This window comes from Neolamprologus brichardi, chromosome 5, assembly GCF_056152115.1.
Source record: "Neolamprologus brichardi isolate AB-2024 chromosome 5, ASM5615211v1, whole genome shotgun sequence".
NCBI lineage: Eukaryota > Metazoa > Chordata > Actinopteri > Cichliformes > Cichlidae > Neolamprologus > Neolamprologus brichardi.
The window spans coordinates 17948821-17969046 of NC_142108.1; the positions used below are offsets into that span (position 1 = coordinate 17948821).

A 20226-nucleotide genomic window follows, 5' to 3' on the forward strand; every position below is an offset into this window, starting at 1 on the left:
ACTTCAAGAAGGATAAAAACAATCCACATATTACTTGTACTGTATTTTTGCATGAGGTAGAAATGGGTTTGAATATCTCACTCTTTGGATATTTCCTAAATTTGTAGAATAATAATTAAGTTTTCTGCTGTTAAATTTAAATTCATATGAGAAGCAAAAATATAATTTTGCTGCCCCTCTTCCTTTTCTCAAACTGATCATTTTATATACAAGTACAGCCAATAGTCATAGCACAGCCCTTGTCTAGTTATTTGGCAGACAGCGCTGTGGTTATAAAAATATGTTCAACTTCTGCTCAGCTCCCCACCCCCAACCCCTACCCCCAGCATCTGGACATACTGACATGCTGCACGCAAAACTGTACAGCTCTACCCAGCACCCCTTGACTCCATCTGCAATAAATAGCAATGGCTGGAGTCCTATAACTGACTCAGTCATGTCTGACTCTGACTCGACTGCCCCTGGCCCCAGCAGTCCTTCACCACCACCAACCAGGACTCTGGAATCTCTGGTATTGGGAATGCGGGAATGACGTGAGTAATCGTTCTGTTGTGCAGTCCCTGTTTCCAAGCTTCCAGAGATCTGCAGCTATAAGGAGTTTGTAACACTGTTGAGCGAGCTAAACCTGGCATAGCACCCTGGAGTCCAAACTAGGACTTCTAAGATAGCGCCACTGTGCACCATTTCACACATGGATGGCAGAAACACGTGCATTGACAGGAAAAACTGACTTCTTTTAAAGGCCCAAGGCACCAAGGGTTCTAAATATGCACTCTGGATATGTATGAAAAACAGTTCAGTGTACATGGCCATTCACTGGCTACAGTGTTTGTTTGTATTTGAAAGAGACAGATGGACAGGAAAGAGAAATGTGCACTGATAGCAAACTACAAGTTCATTTTCATTTCCAGATACTCATTAAAAAGTGAGCATCTGGAAATTATAACTCCAGATGTTTATAAAGCTTTTTATTAGAATGTGTGTGTTGTTCAGTTGCATGTGTATATGTACTCACAGCTGCGCGGCAAACAGTCGACTCATCTTTGCCACGTGCTCGTTTTCATCCATGTCGCTGTCCCCCTGATCACCACTCAGCTTCCTCTTAGTGGGGCTGATGGGAGGAGGACCCGTCCTGTGGCTGGAGGAGGAAGATGAGGAGGACGATGATGAAGACGAGGAGGAAGACGACAGGGACAGGAGTCTGGGGTCTCCTCTCAAAGCTGCCTCACCTGAGGAGGAAAGACATCAAGGGAGGAAAAAAAGACAAGACAGAGGGTTATTAGTGCTGCTGACACCGTGTTCCAAAACACGATCATTTAGAAGTCTGAAGGAGTTTGAGATTGCTCCACTGCTACACAATCACTGAAACAAGAAAACATCAGGTGAAACGCAATACAGCATTAGGAGAATGTGTCTTAGAACGTTTGCAAAACAACTGCTGGCTGCACTTTTGTCATTTTCAAAAATGAGACTAGAGTGACAGTTGTGCAGTTGTGGTCACCTCACGTGGCTAGCTTTACTAAGATTACTGTAAAATGAATGTCAATTATAGTAATTAGCCTAAATTATAGCATTTAAAAGCAGAAGGTAACTGCTGTATTGCCACTTTAAAACAAGGTGTCTACCGCATGACAACGTTACAGGCTGTGTCTGGGGTTTTGTTGACTTATACAGTTTGCTGAGAGAGGCACAAACCTCTGGCATAAAAGAAGGAGTATCTGGTGAGGAATGTTTTGAAAGAAATAGTTGCGGATGGATTCTGCATATGTTTGTGTGTGGGGGGGAACTATTTCTCCCTCTGCAGCCTTATCCCTCGTACAGAAGGCCTACAGAGTTGTCAGTGAGTGGGAGTTTAGAGCAAGAGAATCAGGAAAACTACCACTGGCTCTGTCTCAGCATGGGGACTTTCCACTGCTTCTGCCTCATGTATCTGTCTGACTTTACCCAAACAACACTGAAAGGCCTACACTAAAACTCCTAGTCCAATTCACATAAAAACGAATTAGTTACAAACACTTGCTAACTGTTAGTTCATCCTTCATTTCAAATTATTTTGTATAACAAACCAATCAGTATTGATTAGATTTTGGAGAAATATTCATCCTGCATTTGTAGAACCAAAAGAAAAACCCAAAACACACACACACACACACACACACACACACACATTAGTACTAAGTAGCAGGACATTAGACATTAAACTGAATCCTTATAAATATTTATTCTTCTTTTCTTCAGATGAATAAGGTCATAAAATCTGGTTGAAAGCCAGTTTAAACTAAAACTGAGTCATTCAGAACACGGCAGCAAAAACAGCCTAAAGACTATGAAAAGACTTTGTTCCTCCACCATTCCTCCATGTATGTTAAGCTTCATGGCCTATGAAACACAGCTGCAGCTCCTCCCCTCACCCTCTCTCTCTGGCATGTTCCTTCTCGTGCTACTGTGTACCATGGTAACAAGGGTGACATCATCTTTTTTGGCAGGGAGAGGGATGGCAATAAAGAAAGAGAGACTGACACCACACTGTCCAATCAGCATCCAGGACTCGCTTATCACCGAGTGAAGTGCTCAACAAAAGAGTGAATCTGCGAGTGGTACCCCTGCAAACGAGTAAGACATTCGACCGTATGAGGTCAAACACTGTTGACCTGCGCGACAATACAACTGCTATTGCACACTAATATATACTAGGTTGTCATTCAAGTGTAACCATCTGACACGACTGCAGCCTTTGAGAATTTTATTGAGTTATAGAAGATGATTTCACAGCCTAATGCAGTTTCAATACTCACTAATTTTGCATTAGTCATCTGTGTTTTTTTAAACTAGGGATATACAACAAACTGGAAACTGGTTGCATAGTTTTCCTTCTGAAACTAACCTGTACTGGTGATAATCTGAAGGACAATGCAATAAAATCATTTTCTGCAATTTATTCTCAAATCAAAAGATAAAAAGAAACAATAAGAGCAGAAGTACTTACACATTAAGTTTTTATGTATTTTTACACACAAGAAATCTATCTACATATAGGAAGTGATTATTTATAGTACATTAGTTTAAATATTTGTTCACTAAATACATTTCATTTACATTAAACCAGCAGACAATTAGTGGGAATAGAGCCGTAACCCAGAAGCCAAACTCCACTCTGTCTTTTCCCCTCTCTGCTCTCTGAGTTCATTAGGTCCACATGATCAAAGCCTATTTCTCCTGATAGAACTTCAAACAGCTTGGATCAGGATGAGATTGGATTACAAACTGAGGCGAGCTTCCCTCTCCATCGCTCTCATTTCCGTCTCTCTCCCCCTTCCTTGCTCCCCTATCTGATACCTAAAAAAAGATGGTTCCTAGCATGTCTTCTCTCTTCAAAACAGCTATGTAGTTATTTTTGGCTAAATTTCTCAGTAAATTGAACTTGGCCCTCTGGCTGCCTTTATTATCCGAGTCCATGGAGGTTTTACACTTTAAATACTAAAAAGGAAATACAAAAAAAGCTCTTCCACAAAAGTCCTGGACTGTACGAGACTGACCTGAACTTTTAAACCCGATGTTAGATTTGTTTGACCTCTGATATGAAAATGGAGGCATACAGACAGACAAAGAGAGAGAGAAGAGAGGGGAAAAAACACAGCGCAAGTAGGTGGTTTAGCATAATCAGGTGTCGCATGTCACATTGACGACCCATTGGAATAAATCCCTACAGGGCTCACATTAAAAAAAAAGATTCAGTGTCCTATTTGGCAACATGGTTTTAATTCTTAGCTAAACTACTGAGCATCAGAAATGCTGATTGCTTCAAGGTCAGCTATGACGTGTTAGGCAGATTTTAGACAACTATATCAATATAAAGACTGCTGCTTATTAAAACTCTAAATTCTATTCTCCATATTTTGGTTAAAATAAAAAGATGAGATGATGTTTTGTGCTGTGCTTCAGTGGTCAAGAGTCTAAGTTGCAAGTAACAGCAATACAAAACTAGTTATCTCTAGTTCATCAGATTAACTAACTTAGAGAAACAACCTGGACCTAGTGAGCCTCTTATTGGCTTTTTAACCCACCAAAGTTGTAACTGCCTTCACAGTAAATGGTGGTTAATGTTAACTCTACAACATAATTCCTTCACTTTGCCTGTGTTGCTTCACCATGGCGTCACTTCTTTGCTGTCTGCTGTGTACGTTAGACAAAAATGATGTTGTATGATGTCATACAATCATCAACAATATCATGAATTAATTTTTTTGTTGGTAAAAATAATTACTTTGGCTTAACTTTGTTTTTAATTCATAGATCTGCCACCAACTGCATTTTACAGTTTACAAAAATCCATATTTTGCTCTAAATCCAAATGAGCCATTTGAACCACTGAGCCCTGAAATCTTTTTACAGTTAATTAGGTGACAGCCCCAGGAAGCTGCCAAAGCTGTGACCACTGCTTGTCGAAGGACTACTTATAAACATTTAAGGAACTGTTTAAAACTCATATCAACTGAGCTTCAAGTTTCTGAAAACTAAAGGGGTGTGAAGTAGGAACATCATAGAAAGTCGATGACATTCAGCAACTTCAAGCAACGATGCAATGGGTCTCAAGTAAATGTTTTGTCAACTTTAAGGCAACTGATTGAAGCAACTAGCAATTAGAGTGAATGGTATTGCTGATTGGCAAAGGGGGCAAATATATTAACAAGTTATCCAGGCAACACTAGCCTAGAATGTCCACAAGCAACCAACCACAGGCAGCAAAGCGACAGCCAATGAGCAAGTTTCTGTGAGGATGCCCCTTTATGGTGATAGATCAAGTTTTGGGTTTTTTTTTTGGCAAGTCCTATCCCCACTTCAGCCAGTATGTTACATGTATGTATTTAGTATGTATTTAGTTTGAACATGCAGCACATCGAACATGGCTGGAGAGCATAGAAGGAAAGTGTTGAACAATGTCAGTCGCAATCAATACGTTGTTTAACCAATCTAATTCCAATGCTGTGGGCCCACTGTCAATCAGCTCTGCAATCACAGATAAATCATTACTGTTTTTTCCTGTATATGCTCTTATGGCTTCTTTTATAAACAAACATAAAGCAGAAAGATATCTGAGGACGTTTAGAAATGACATCACTCTGTAGTTTTTGTCAATATAGCAGCCCCAAAACTACAGTATTGGTGGGCTTCAGATTTGAATGACTACTATATGGAATTTGTTATGAAGCACACAGTTGCATACAATTTATGACATGGCATAAACTTCCAAATTTCACATGTTCATCTGTCCAACCAGGAGCGAACACACATTTTTCTTTAACTCACAACTGAGATGAATTAAGTCATAAAGACAGAAAGGAAGACGATTAATGTCACTGTAGGTTCACGTCACCGTCATAGCACATTAACCACCCCTGGTGAATGAACTTGAGGTCAGAATCTGTTTTTCCATGAGCCAAGTCAAGACCCTGAATGATGTCAACTTTTTTCTAATTCCCTACAGCTGATTTGATTTGTTTGTGCGAGAATTCACTAAACTTTGTCACTTACACAGTCTGTAAAAAGAATATATCTACCTGAACAACAAACAAAATGTTCAACCTGAGATTACCTAGAAAGTCACACTAGTGCAGACTTTCCAAGCTGTTCATCCATTATTACTTTTTTTAACAGCTATTCAGTTGCTTTATAGGCAGGGTATTCAAATGTCCCATCTGCATTAACTGTTGTTAAATGTCAGTGATAATAAAGGAGCAGTAATAGCTTCACAACAGGACAGTATACAAGTAGGAGCATGATTGTTGGGAAATGATGGTGTAGTTTGGCTCATGCATATAGTAACAAGTCAGAACACCCACAATATCACAAAGCACTTCTATCCCTTTCTTGGCTCAACAAGTTTGAACATGAGGGGCTTTCCTTTTCCCCTCTTCACTGATAACCTTGTCCTTTTAGCTTTGTTTTCTTATCATGAAGCTCAGATTTTAGCGCAGTCAGCTAAAAACCATACTCTCTCTCTCTCTCTCTGTCACACACACACACACACAAAGAAAACCAAACTGATTGTCTTACTAGTGTCGAGATATGCTTCCAGACACAAATTTTATCCAAACCAGCAGATATATAAGCACAAAAATACCACTACAAAGATGTTATTTCCATCTTTACTTATGTCATTTTATTTAGAGTTAGATGACAGCTGTGAAGAGTGAAGCTTCGTGGTGACGCAAACGCTCATATTCTGACTAGCAAAAATCCCGGGCCAGTGGCAGGCTTATCTAATACACCTGCGCTGTGCAGAAATGCCACCAACATTTCTCAATAATGGCATGTGAGCTCAAGCTTCTGAGAACAGTTTGAAGAGTCATGTGCCTAAATGCAAGCAACAGCCAAACAGGAATTACAGCAACCCAAGGCTTTTTTTTCTTTCCCCAGAAGCATTAGAAGCAGATAAAAACACAACAGAAGCCTTAATCACATGCCAAACCACAAAAAAAAAATTTTTTTTTTTCTTCTGCTGCTGGTAGCATAGGTTCACCAACAAACAAAACAGAAACTAACATCTGTTTTAATCCTATGCCATTGTGCAAATGTGCAAAATGGGTGTCAGTCACAGCATATTTAAAAGGAGCTCCATTACAAGTTAATTATATGTTAAATGATCAGGCAAGCTGAAGGCACAATAGCAGGGGAAAGAAGCAACGTGACTAAAAACAGGAGAAGAAAAGCCTGCCAACCAGTTTATTAAGAAAATGTGTTGTCTTTGTGTTGCTGCTGCTTTTGTAATAGTAAAAAATAAGATAAGGACTAATTATCAGTCACCACGTTATCTACCAGTCTCAAAGATTTACTTTCTATCTATAAAACATATTACTTTATGTTCATGTCATAAACTGAACATTTTGACCTGACTTCAGCTTGACAGTTGAGGACCTGCTGGTGAAATTAAACAAGGACATGCTTTTTTCACTCTTGGATTAGACCCTAGTTGCTGCAGTAGAGGCCAGCGACAGGGCAGAGGGAAAACTTGGACATAGCCCCCGGACAGACAGGGTAATCTTACAAAGCCTGACAGGAGACGAGAGCCTTTTCAAAGTCAGGCAGTTTGCAGAGATTTGGAATCTTCTACTCTCTGATTTCATGACAAAGACATAATATTGAATGAAAAAGTTACCTTAATGCCACAAAATGACTTGCAGCCCACAGAAAGAAATCTCTGCACTTGTAAAATTAAACAAAGATTACCAGCTGCAGCTTACAGCGTGCTGTAGGGGGTCAACCCCACAAAACAAGATGTGAAAATCTTGGACACATCCGTTCATCTGAATGCAAACGGCATGAATAATAGGACACCACCAGAGAGCTCGCTAACTAGTAAACTGTGAGTCAGTCTTATGAGAGACCATTAAATGAACACACGACTTACAGACAATTAATTCAGCCTTTTCTTTCTAGATTTTTATTTAATAATAAAAACAATGATATGACAAGTGAATAAACGCACTTCCAGCCATTCAGAAAAGGACAACATAGAAAGAGCGCTTACACCAACTTTACGTAAAATGCGTTACAATCGGGTTAAAAACAAATGCTGAAAAACACTACTCAAGTCTGTATTCATAAATCGTATACAAGCTAAATCAATGCTCATGTGTACAGAGTGGCACCTTTTATCTACCGTGCTTGCGGGAAGAAACGACTAACTAGCGAAGCAGCGTGAACTGAGGAGAAAACTTCGACCAGCTACGTCGTTAACGTTAGCTCGCAGCGTAACGCCACTCCGAAGTTTAAAAACAGCCGTACGCCCACAAACAGCCCAAACCCGCTAGTTTACCTTCGTAGCAGAGAATGCCAATGTTGTTGTTCATCTTGTCCAGGTACTGGTAGTTCAACAGGTCCATTTTCATTAGTAGCATTTATCGGGCTTTAATTAAAAACAAAGGGAAAAAAAAAGAAGACCAGCTTGTTTTCCCCCTTCTCCTCTGAAGCGACGGTAAAAAAGCTAAAGGCCCAGCCTCCAACTTTACTTCTGTGGAAACTCAACAAAATTTAACCCGTGTGGAAAGTGATCTCAGTAAGTTTACTTTTTGAAATACGGGTAAGTATGCAGCGGTGACAAAGCGCAAAGAAATAAAATAATACAAAAATAAGAGTAGCGTCAGTTCTCCTCACAGCCAGCTGTAAGTCGACTGCACTGACACGCAGGCTATGCTTGGTATGACTCCTATGCTTCACCAGCGGTTTCCACTGTTGCTGAGAGGGATGCACTGGGCATGCTCGCTAAATCCGTGGAGCGCCTCAAATATCAGGGATATTTTACGCACAAGATCAGCCTCTCCAAACACATCCAGAGAGAAAGCGAGCGACGGGAGGGAGAGAGAGAGAAACACACACACACACACACAGATACCAAAGAACTGCAGCAATCCCTGAAGTCTTTAGGAAATAAATACTACAGTTAGTAAATATTTTAAGTCCAAGTGCTGTAGTTTGTTGTTTGCTTGGTTTTTTTTTTTTGCAAAAGGGTTTTAAATATGCAGACGTGCAATCCAGGCACACTCCATCTAGGAATACAGATTAAAGTTGCCATAAAATAATTTTAGGTCGATATAACCTTATCTGAGGGAGAGTGCCTTACTATGATGACGGCGCTTTATTGTAAACGTTTCTATGTGTTGTAATGGTACAGGGAGGCCTGCGAGATGTCAGGAAATTAGGAGAAAAAAACTTGAATAAAAGGGTAAATAAAAAAGAAACTGTGCTTCAGTTTTTGGAGATGCTGTTCATAAAGCGTTTTTGGTTACAGCCAAGATACTTTCCTACCAAAATATTGTTTATTTTTTTATTCATCTGTCAACAACATACTTTATAGCACAGAATATATTGTTTTTCATTCAGGAGAGGCCATGAGGATAAAGAGCAGGGATATGCACTTTCTAAATTGTCTGTCGGCGTTTATTTTGACAAAAACACAAGCAAACTTTAGTGTGTTGATTTTAAAAAAAAAGGTTTAAAAGGGCCTGGTGGGCCTCTAACATCCTGAGTGGTCCTCTTCTGCCCCCTAGTGTTTGACGTTTGACATGGGCTAATTCCAATTTTTATAGATAGATAGATAGATAGATAGATAGATAGATAGATAGATAGATAGATAGATAGATAGATAGATAGATAGATAGATAGATAGATAGATAGATAGATAGACTGCACTGATCAGGCAAGGGGGAATGAAAAGAGTACATAGACTCATGAAGCTCAAAACACTGCATAGCTTGTTGAGAAGAGAAAAGAACAATTTCCTCAGGGCATATGACAACACACCTCACTAGGTGTGGCTGAGCTTTAGCTTTAGAGTTTTTCATGTGACAAATACATGCAGAATACCTGTGGATATTCACTTTTACACTCAAAATAAAATATTTATAATGGAAAGACAGCAAGAGGAAAGAAAATAAGCAAAAGAGTGAAAGATTCCAAATTAAAGGGAGGAAAAACTTATTTAGCCAATGTGACCATATATTAGTGTTGCATGTTTGTTTTTGTTTCTGGTCTTGGTAACCTTATGTAACAACATACAAACAGGCCAAATAAGAACAAGGAAGGGTAATGGAAAAGAGCACAGTGGATTTGTTTTGTGCTGGTGTGGATTTAACTTTACATGCTAAGTCTACATTTCTCACAAAGCACTTAATCTCTCTAGCTCTACCTCTATCTCTGTCATTTAAAAAAAGACCCAAAAATCTAAAACTGCTCAAACTAATGTAAAAGGAAAAAAAACTTTACCTCCTGTCTCACAGAAATATACAAATGTACAAATGCAACAAACACAGTACGCATCCATGTAAACACACACCCACTTCATCCTGCTTCACAAACACATTGGTCTATACGCCTTCTCCTTTCTTTGTTGTGCAGACACAGACACACAAAAGCCTTTCCTCTCCTTCCTCCTGGCCTCCTCCTCCTCCAGTGGTGACTCAGAACTGAGGAACATGGTTCGTGTCTATTCGGACGGCCATTGTTTGCAGTTTCAGTCACATAAAGGTTGATTTCAGGCTAACTCCTTTCAGTGCTTCAGATTATTCTCTGGGCAGAGAACCTTGCACAAGTATTTTGTGAAGCTTAAGTCTGTTTAGTGCCACAACTTTTCAGGATACACCGAGCTGTTGTAACAGAAGAGATAAGGAGAGACAGGTGCTATCCATCTGTGTACAGAAACTCTCAGATTTAACAGATTGGTGCCCTCTTATGGCCAATAGAGGCTTCCATTGACCAACAAATAATAAATATCAATCAACATTTACAGATATGTGTATTTGACTAAATAAGTCCAAACCATGCTGGTGGTCTTTCATGATTATACATACCATATTTAATGAGACGTACAACTAAATACCAACATGTTAAACTCATAATGGCATTGGAGGAAATTCCTGGGAATCCCCACAGTTAGTAGACCTTGAGACAAGATCTATTACATGGCAACTACTACATGAGAAATTGTCATAGTAATCTATTAAAAATGGTTACTGAATTTAGAAAACAGCCTCCTTTCATGTCCAATAAGGGTTAGCTGGTGGAATGTGTGCAATATTAGAAATAGTGCAAAACAATAATTGAGTGAAAATTTCAATTTGAAGCAAACTGTGAAGATAAGTGTGAAAATGAGCATCAATATTTGTCATATTTAAGGAAACCTTCTTATTTTCACTCTGACAAAACCATGATAATGAAGAACAGAAGCTTACTGGTGAGCCACAGCTTAGCCCCACATCCCTGTACACCAGAAAGTTACAAGGGTTTGATGTCAGGTTTCTTCCTTCTGAACACAGGTTTATAGTCCCAAAGTGAAAGAAGTAAAAGAGAGCTAAATTGTAACATCGTGGACCTCAGTTATAAAAACAGAACCCTGACTTTTTTTTTAACATAATAATGGATAAAGGATGATTCCAACTTTTGAGACTATGTTATACTATTTATACTTACTCTTGTAAAAAAATACTGAAAGCCATCAAATAAAAGAAAACTGTAATTTTTACATTTTGCATTCCAATAAAATACAATTAACAATATCAGCAATATCATTAACAACAGCATTTGGGGCATGTTTGTTTTTCCTGAGTATAATGCGGTCTGATTGCAGCTAAAATAAAATGCATGAGTATTCCTGTGGTGGCTACATTTACTTTAACGTGCATACCAATCATGCAGTTATCACAAATGCATTACACAGAGTTTGCTTGCAAAGAAAAACACATTCTCCAACACAACATTCCTTGTTCTGGCCTGGCAGGCTGTAAGATGAATAAGTATAATAAGCAGATTAATGGTTACACAACAAGCTGGTGAAAATCCACCTCTTTCTTCCGCAGTGGCAAGTTGTTACACACAAGTTAGCCTAAGGAGGAAATAAACCTTTTCTCCTCACTGTTTCCATAGCCTGCTTTCTTTTGCGCAACTCATATGTGCCAGCTCTAGGAAACACAGTGTGGCCCATCAGCTACTGATTATTTATCTTTACCTCTGCCTACTACAGACCATAGACTACATTTACAATAACACCTGTCCTATTTAGACTAGATCCATTAGTATTAGTAAGCCAAACCTTTCCAGCTTTCCTGCCATCATCCCCCCCCCCCTGCTTCCTCTGTACCCATTCATTAATGTAATCTGCCATGACGAGGTGCTATCAGACCTAGTTTTTTGATCTCCTCCAATGTTTACGTGTCTCTGATCAGGTCTGGGCTTCTCCAGAGAGTGGGTGTGTCAGGAATAGCAACGCTGCACAGGCAAGGTGGTAATTCATGTTAATGCTTCATCAACACACTCTCATGTTGCGACACAAACACTGACAGAACATAAAAGATGACGCTGATTTTAAAGACTATAACAAAGGCTCTCTTGATTTGCTCATGCTTCCTATTTCTTCTCCGTATTCTGAATCCTCTTCACGCCTTATTGAAAAGTGAGAAAAGAATAGAGGTTTATCACTTTCTTTGTTTACACAAAATAACATTTGTGTAAACAGAATCTCATTAAGGCGTGGAGCAAGAACAACTGTCACAGTGGCAGTGGCCAAAGGTCAAACCCTTGATGACTTTACAGCGTCTCTGAAATATCCCCAAACCATTACTGGCTTTGTTTACGCGGTGACATAATGCATCAAAGATGTTTTTCCTTCCTGAAATGTGTCGTCTGAGCCTCTTGTATGAGGCTGGTTACTGAACAATCTCTTTTCCACATACCTCAAAGTTGTAAAAGGTTTGATCGCAGCTGTAATGTCTGCAAACGGCTGATGTTCTTATATTTTACATCATGACACAACACAGATTTTAACCAACTCCACGTCACTATGAATTAATCCAAAAGCTTTATTTTAAACATTTAAATCTCCCCACTTCTTTACACATGGTTTCTGTGAGCATACACTCCCACAGGAGGAAATATCAGGTTGCTGCACTGAAACAATGACAACAACAGGTGACTGTGTGGAAGTGAAGCCGTTCAGTCATTTCCCGCCTTTGTCTGGCGTGGGGTGATAAGCTGAAGCCTTTTGTTGATTATTAAGCACGGCCTTGTTTAATATTAAACACAAGCTCGCTTTTGGTGGGACTGTTTAACCATTACATCACTGGAGTTTGTGTTTTTGTTATTTTGGGGGTTTTTTTTAGCCTGTCATCACATAAGAGACACCGACCTCGAACTCGATTAAAACCTCTGTAATACAATACTACTGACATCATAGATACAACAAACTTAATGAGAGACAAGAGGTAAATGATGGTGATCACCATTATGTATAATATGCCCTACTTTTTGCATTATATCCAATTACTAAACCTTAACGGCAAAAATACCTTAAGTTGTATAATTCAGAATGTATTATTTTAGGACATTTAGCAAACTTCTATCATGTTACAAAGGTTTAAATATATGTAGAGGAAAGTATCGCAATAAATACATTATTAGATACAAATATTTTTGGAATCTGGGCCACGTGGACACTGACAGCTCTGAATAAGAGTCAGTACACCATTAAGGTTGAAGATTTAAGCTTGAGCTACTCCAAGGTTCATTTAAGGAACAAAGACCATTTCACGGTGGTGCTGCCTAATGGCAACCAGATTCCTTTGTTCACATTTAAGTGCTTGCCTTTGAGTATCTATCAGATCTGTTAAAACTTTATGTCCCATATGCCTCGCTTAGGTCATGAGAAATTTCGAGTAGTTCGAGTTTCCCAGATTTGCTCTAAAAGCAGAGTTTTTTTAGTTTCAGCTCTGAAACTCTGGACAGTTTCACCTTTCAGATCAGGTCATCTTCCTACAGTCCTCAACTAGGGCTGTCACGATTAGTCGACTAGTCACGATTACGTCGACTATCAAAATCGTTGACGACTAATTTAATACTCGATGCGTCGTTTGAAGCTTTGTAAGATCCCAAAAGACGCAGGAATAAGTAGTAGGATTTAAGAGTGTAATAATGGACTGAAACAGAAGATGGCAGCACTGCATGTACAAGGATGCCAGCTGCCGTTAAACGCCGAAGAAGAAGAAACTGTGTCCCAGAATTCATAGCGCGGCCCTGCTCAGTTTCCAACAATGGCGGCAGCTAGTTAGTTTTAATATTACTCTTATTATTCTTTCTGGGTCACAAAATAAACGTTTAACATATTTTCAGACGAGAATGTAACTGTGTAAACCTCAAATATCTGCTCAGTTTATCAAGACACCACATATTTTCAAAAGCGCTCTGACGTTTTCGGAGACGTCTGTTACCCACTAGCTCGATAGCTAGCCGGGAGCAAGGCTCACTAGAGCCGGTGAGAACACCGGACTCCTGACAAATCATTTTCAAACCCACCGCCGTCTTTCGCTACTCAGGTTAAACATATATAAGTCACTTAGATAATTTTAAAATGTTATTGTTTGGCTTTTTTTTTATAGTTTTTACACAGACGAATAAACGTCAAGCAGACAACTAATTATCAGAAGTGTAAGATGCTCTTGAATATACTCCGGTGTCCTGTTATATTTTAGATAGCAAGAAATTTATTAAACTTCACCGAAACAATCTGCAAACTTCATTAAAATTTAATAAACTATCATCTTGTATTTATTTTTAGTTAGCACATACCTTAAACACTTCAAGCTGTAAGCTAATGATAGTTATATAAGAGCAGATGCTGCTGGTGCAATAAGCTGTATGTTTTACATTCAATGGATGCATGATCTGATTAGTCGACTAATCGCAAAAATAATCGGTGACTAGTCGACTATCAAAATAATCGTTTGTGGCAGCCCTATCCTCAACTCACCTCTACCTGTTAGCTGGGTTAGGTCTCATTCATAGCGGTGTATTGTCAAATTGCTTTAATTCTGTCTGGTTTCCATTTCTTTTTCTAAATTATTTTACTGTGGTTTATAAGTGTCCCTTAATTTTATCTTAATATTGTTACAAATGCGTGTTTTGCAGTACTTGAGTCAGTGTAACTATTATCAACAATGATGGTGGTTTCTTAGTAGTGTTATATGATCTTTAAAATCAACATAAGCCTGCTATGTCCTGTGCAAAGTGTTCTCTCACAGCTGAGACATCCTAGTCATCTGTGACCTTCTCTTCAGTATAGTCCATCTGTCCTGTTTGGCTTTTTGCAGTTTGAGCAGGCTTCCTCACTCTTCTTCTCTCCACGTGATCTCTGGCTCATCTTTAGAGTTTTTGTCTGTCAGTGCTAAAGTTGATTTGAACATCTTCTATCTGCCTGATCTTTTTTCTCCCTCTGTCTCTAAGTGCTCTCGTCTACTCCTCCCCCTGCAGCGTGCCTGCCAATATTTGTTTACGACATAAAGAAAACCGTCTTGACAGAAACTGGCTGGCACTGGCTACACTGGCTTCAGACAATGCGAGGCTAGATATTAATATTATGCAACTGTCAGAAACACATCTCCAATCTTATGTACAGCAAGTTGAGATTCAAATCTCTCAAAAAAATGCTGATAACCACCAAAAAAAGAGAGAAAAATTTCCAAATCTGGCATCCAACTTTGACACAGAAAAGTTGAGGGTGGTCAGTGTCTCTTTTGTTGCTAATTAAAGAATGGTTAAGCACTTCAAATATATCACACCAAACAGATTCTATTTCTAGTAATGGAAAAGGATAACTCCGCCCATCAGCCATTCGAACCTATGACAACATTCTTGCCATGCTAACAATTAGCGTGTAGCAAACCGACCCCGGGGGAATGTCTGTGCCACTGCCACTCATTTTCTCAATCTTTGTTTTGTATCCTGCTTTGCTATGCTGGATGCAGTGGCAATTAACACAATATATTAGTTGATATTCTTAGAGTAACCCCGAAAATCCCATTTGAAAGTTAAAATGTATAGAAAATATAGAAATCTAACCTAGACAATGATTCATCTAGGTGAACACAAAAGAATGCAATAAATAAATAAATGCAATGCATTCTTTAAAACTGCTGCCTTGCATAAGATGTGTGCGCATTTCTTTTTGTATGCTTGGACAGGTCAAATGAACTGCCTTTGTAACAAAAAAGAAAAGAAAAGTAACAAGGATTCATCAAAATGCTTTTCCTGCACTAGAAAAGTCAACCTTTTTTTGTGAAAGGCAATGCAATCCTATTTTATTTAATTCTCCGTAGCTATAGCAAGCGCTATCAAAAAGAGAGGAATGTCAAATATGTGTGGTCAGCACAGCTCTGAGAGAAGGTTCCCTCACTGAGACACAGAGCTGCTATAAGACCAGCAAGTGTGACATTTACTGAAAGCAAATCTAGGACATGGTTTCTTTTACATTTTAAATGTCAATGTTAGGAAACCAAATTCAACCACCGCCTCTTGTCAGCTGAGTTCTCTGAACGTGACTTGACTATTTGACTATTTCACTCATTATAGAAAACTTTCATGTAAAGAAAGAAGAGAGGAGCCTTACATAAAACCTGGTGGATACCCAAAAGTAAGGAGTGTGGTGGATGATCTGCGTGTTTCTGCAGTTACTTAACTTTCTAATCATTTAAATTAATCAATAAAGATGATAATTCTTTGTACTATTTTCTCAATACATATTTTATACTTGATGCTGCTGATGTCGTAAAATATTATTGTGCAAAAAGCCTGATTTCCATGCCTAAAGGAGTCTGCTGTAAAATACCACATTGCAGTGTAATGTCATATCAAATTTGAGAGACAAGTACTTGCTTATGTGTAATATCTGTATAGAAACTATAAAACAAGCAATTGGTCAACTCAAATGACATTTTTTAACACACATATACAAAACAATCTGAGGTTTTGTACATGTGTGCTACAGGGAAAACTGTGTGTAACAGGAAAAAAAAGGCTTGGAACCATGATCTTGTGACACTTGACTTTTGACCCTGCAACAATGGGAGCCTGTAGAACTTGTCGCTTTAATAGCCGTCTGCTGAACCGGCGGTGATGCAATACCTGAGTAAGTGTGCATTCGTCAACCCCTATGTAAATACAACTGTCAAAGGAAGTGTAGAGGCAAAGAAAGATGAAGTCATCTTTCATTTACTGCTCGTTACGCTGCATTGGGGAAAATCAGCCATGGCAGTATTCTGTACACAGGAACAGGAGGGGAACAAACCCTCAGGGTCATTCAAATTGTACGAATGTATGATTCTGAGGAAGGTCAATCATCAAAGAACTCCAAGGCACTCTCTGGCACTCTTTCTGTCTGTTGTTTTTTTTTTAAATACAGATATATGTAAAGTCCCTTTGTTTTCTATAAAGACCATAAGATAAAATATGTTTTTTCTCCCCTTGCTATACTGTAAAGATAGTAGAACCAGTATCAAAACACAGTACACTGACTTTGGGCTCAAAACCTAGAGAATCCAATAAGAGCAACCACTACAATCATTGCTCAGGTGTATTATAGACTAAGAGACTAAGATTTCACACTCGAAAGGAGTTTAATATTAACTATTTTATTGGGCTATAGTGGTGCTAGTGCAAAGTTTTTTACACTGGTAGTGCAAAAAGACATTTGCAGGATGTATTAGCAGAACACATATGCCATATCCACAGATTAATTATCTCATGGCTAGACATGGACTTCCGTAATAGTAATCACCTACATCCACATTGAGCATATTCCTTCATCCTGCAACATGCCACTTGGGAATTGTTGCTAGCTGGTTATGTTTTGGTGTTTGTTTTACTATTTACTTTCGTTACTTCAGCTAATTGTTTACTAGCATACTACATGGTCTATGTTTATGTGTCAGGTTGGGTCTTAGACTCCACCTCTCTGGGAACATCTCAGGCCACCCTGAGTGTGAGGGCCTGTCTGTCCCCCCACCACACTGATGCCAGTCGCTGATGCCCTAACCCGTCAGTGCATTGGTGGTTCTCAGTGTCCAGAGCTGGGCGCTGGAGTGTGTACTGGCTCACTCCCAGCAGCTGCTTGGTGGGGCCCTCAGATCTCGGCTCTCTGGGCCCAGGGGCTTGGTCCGCTCTGGCATAGCAGGCTGCCGGCAGAGCCTGCGGGCATGTCACTGCAGCCCCCTGTGGCTTCTGCGCCATTACTGCTGGGTAACCCCCCTCGTCTGGGGCTCTCCTCAGCTCTTCTCTAGGAGAGTGGTGCAGCTGCCCCTCCGGTGGTCCTCCTTGGGCTCTTGTGCTCTGGGGAGCCTCTAGATGTCTGGGGCCTGGATCTCCTCCATGCCTGCTTCATATCCTGGGGGGGCAGGGCTATGGCTCCCCACACCTACTATTAGATGGTTACATGGAAAAACCTTTGAATACAAGTGTGCTCACGCACACAGGTGTGCACAGACACACACTATCTTCCTCGCCTGCTGCCTCTAAGCATATCATGCGTTGTCAGTCTTGTCTGCAGCTCAGTAACATTCAATATTTATTATTGAATGTTACTTAGACTTATCTTGGTTGTTGCTGTGGTTTCCTTGGTGTGTTGTTCTCTTTTGCTTGTTTTCTTTTTTTTCCAGCAGGTGATCCATCGGATATTCAGTGTCTTTTCTCTCTGTCCCTCTCCCCCTCTGTTTTTCTTTTCCTCTTCTTTTCTTTAACTTCTCTTGTCCCCCAGTCTTGTGTGTTCAGATTGTAATAACTTAAAAGTAAAAATATAAATAAATAAATAAATAAGGATCAGTCAAGTGGACCAGCCTGGCAAAGCCGTAATGATTCACTTGGGAAAATAAAATCTGTTGGGCATTTTTATTGGCCTTCAGACAATAATCCTGATTGCTGAAGGCAAAATAAATAAATAAATAAAATAAATAAAATAAAATAATAATTAAGTTAGACAGTGAATATGGACTTAACATGGAGAGCTATATATCCTGTGTCTGAGAAGTAGTAGTAATATTACTACTGGAGCAGTAACATTCATAATGCCTAAGAGTCCATTATTACTTTATGCCTTGTTTTTATTGGCCATCAGAATCAAATAATGCTTCCCTCTTTGCTTTTATCATAGTATAACAGGCTTATATAACAGTTAACTCAAACTGGAGGATGATAAAAAATAATCCCAGTGCAATTCCAGTCACTCTTTATCATTTGACTCATCCTACCCAGGAACAGCCAAACACACTGCAAAGCCTTTAGTCCAGTAATATTTTACATACCATAAATGTCTTTTGTTATGGTAAAAAGAAGACCATAACAAACAGATGTGAAAGAACTATGGAAAAAGTGTACCAATAAAATATGAGATAAAATGGGATGAGAGAAACTTTTACATCACTTTGCCTTAAATATCCGTGGTCATTACAGCTCTGAAAAGACCTTTCTGATCATTTTTCTACTGCAGACTCTTTGAACTATAGAACAACTGATAGGGGCGATAACCCAGACAGGCCTAACAGTTCTCGTAATACGTAGTCTGTAAAATATGGAAACATAAGAGATACCGGCTACAGGACTGATAGTAAAGCTGACCAATAAAACTGAACTAGACACAATACAGGACACATATAAAAGGTATTATGAAAAATAACTGCACTGTCTGCCATTATGTTCCACATTGTCTTCCATTGTTTTGCTTGTGGCTGATTCTTGCTGGTAGCTTTTACTGTAAATTTGACCGCTGTCTAAAAAAACAAGACAGAGTTTGTCAGTGAAAAACATGGACTGAATCTGTATGTATGTATTATAATAGAGATGTGCCATGAGGCTATTAATGGTCATAGGCTGCTATATATAATGTATCGTCATCTAATGTTATGGATAGATTAAAAAAAAAAAAGAGTGTGCAAAGTGTCAACACTTAGCATTTTTACAGAGGCCAGAAGTTCCTTCATTTCTTTTGAGTATTAATGTCTGTTTAAAAAATATAATTTTATTCTACAAGTAGAGGGCAGTTAGCTTAGCTTCGCAGGCAGGCTTTGTTTAAAAGTTAATAAAATGTCACCTTCTGCCTTAAAGTTAAATACTTTTGTTCAGTTTGGTGACAAGTCTCAACTTTATATGAGGTACATGAGACCATTTCAAGAGCACTGACTTGCTGGATTTCTCTACTCTGTGTGAGTTTGCCAAACAATCAGAAACTCAGAAAGGTATCAGTTAAACAAATGTCTATTTTGCATGTATGCAGTCCTTTTGTGAATCATGCAAAATGTTATTATTGGCTGCCAATGTTGAATCAAAGACCCACTTGTTTTTCTTGTGAGCCACTGGGTTACCCATACATACAAGATCGTGTTTATCAAGATCTAAGCCATTTACTTCAAAATGCAAGCCTGATGCACTACACAGAAGGAGCTGTGCTACTCATTATCTACATTTCATGTTCACTTAAAACCTGTGTCATGTTACACGGGCTGAACTGAAGAAAAGTCAGAAACCAAAACAGGTTTGAGGGCAAACCAACTCTTTCCTAAGGAAGCCCTAAACAAAACCAAACCCATCCCACCCACGGGCATGAATTCTCAATCAAATTACCTCCCACGTAGAATCCCTCCGGATGGGTTTAGACAAAGAGCAGTGATGCAAGGTCTCCGATTTCCCTTTCAGTGTTGATCCAAGTACATACAAATCATCATCGACATGCTACGACTAGTCCGGACAATACATTTGCTCGAAGAACTTCTACACCACCCTTTAAGAGTTTAGAAAAGTGCCAGCTCAGATTAACCAAACTTGTCTCTACCGTTGCGGTACACCTCAACCTCAGCTGTGTGACTAAACTGAGGTTTACTGTCGTTTGCAAGCACAGTGTCAAAGCCAGTTTCATGAAAT

General features: G+C 39.1%; 1 protein-coding gene across 3 annotated transcripts in view; it reads right to left on the reverse strand.

The window, feature by feature from the left end:
* vgll4b (vestigial-like family member 4b) overlaps positions 1-20226 on the reverse strand; it is a 42286-nt gene that overhangs the window by 14589 nt on the left and 7471 nt on the right. The window contains exons 1-2 of one of the 3 annotated variants that reach the window (XM_087840807.1): positions 7817-8240; positions 1015-1229 (exon numbers count right to left, since the gene is read on the reverse strand). In XM_087840807.1, the coding sequence (XP_087696933.1) occupies positions 1015-1229; positions 7817-7898 (297 nt within the window). In that variant the 5' untranslated portion in view covers positions 7899-8240. Of the gene's footprint in view, positions 1-1014; positions 1230-7816; positions 8241-20226 lie in introns of those variants that run through there. The other 2 variants (XM_006783260.3, XM_087840808.1) reach the window with 2 other exon arrangements.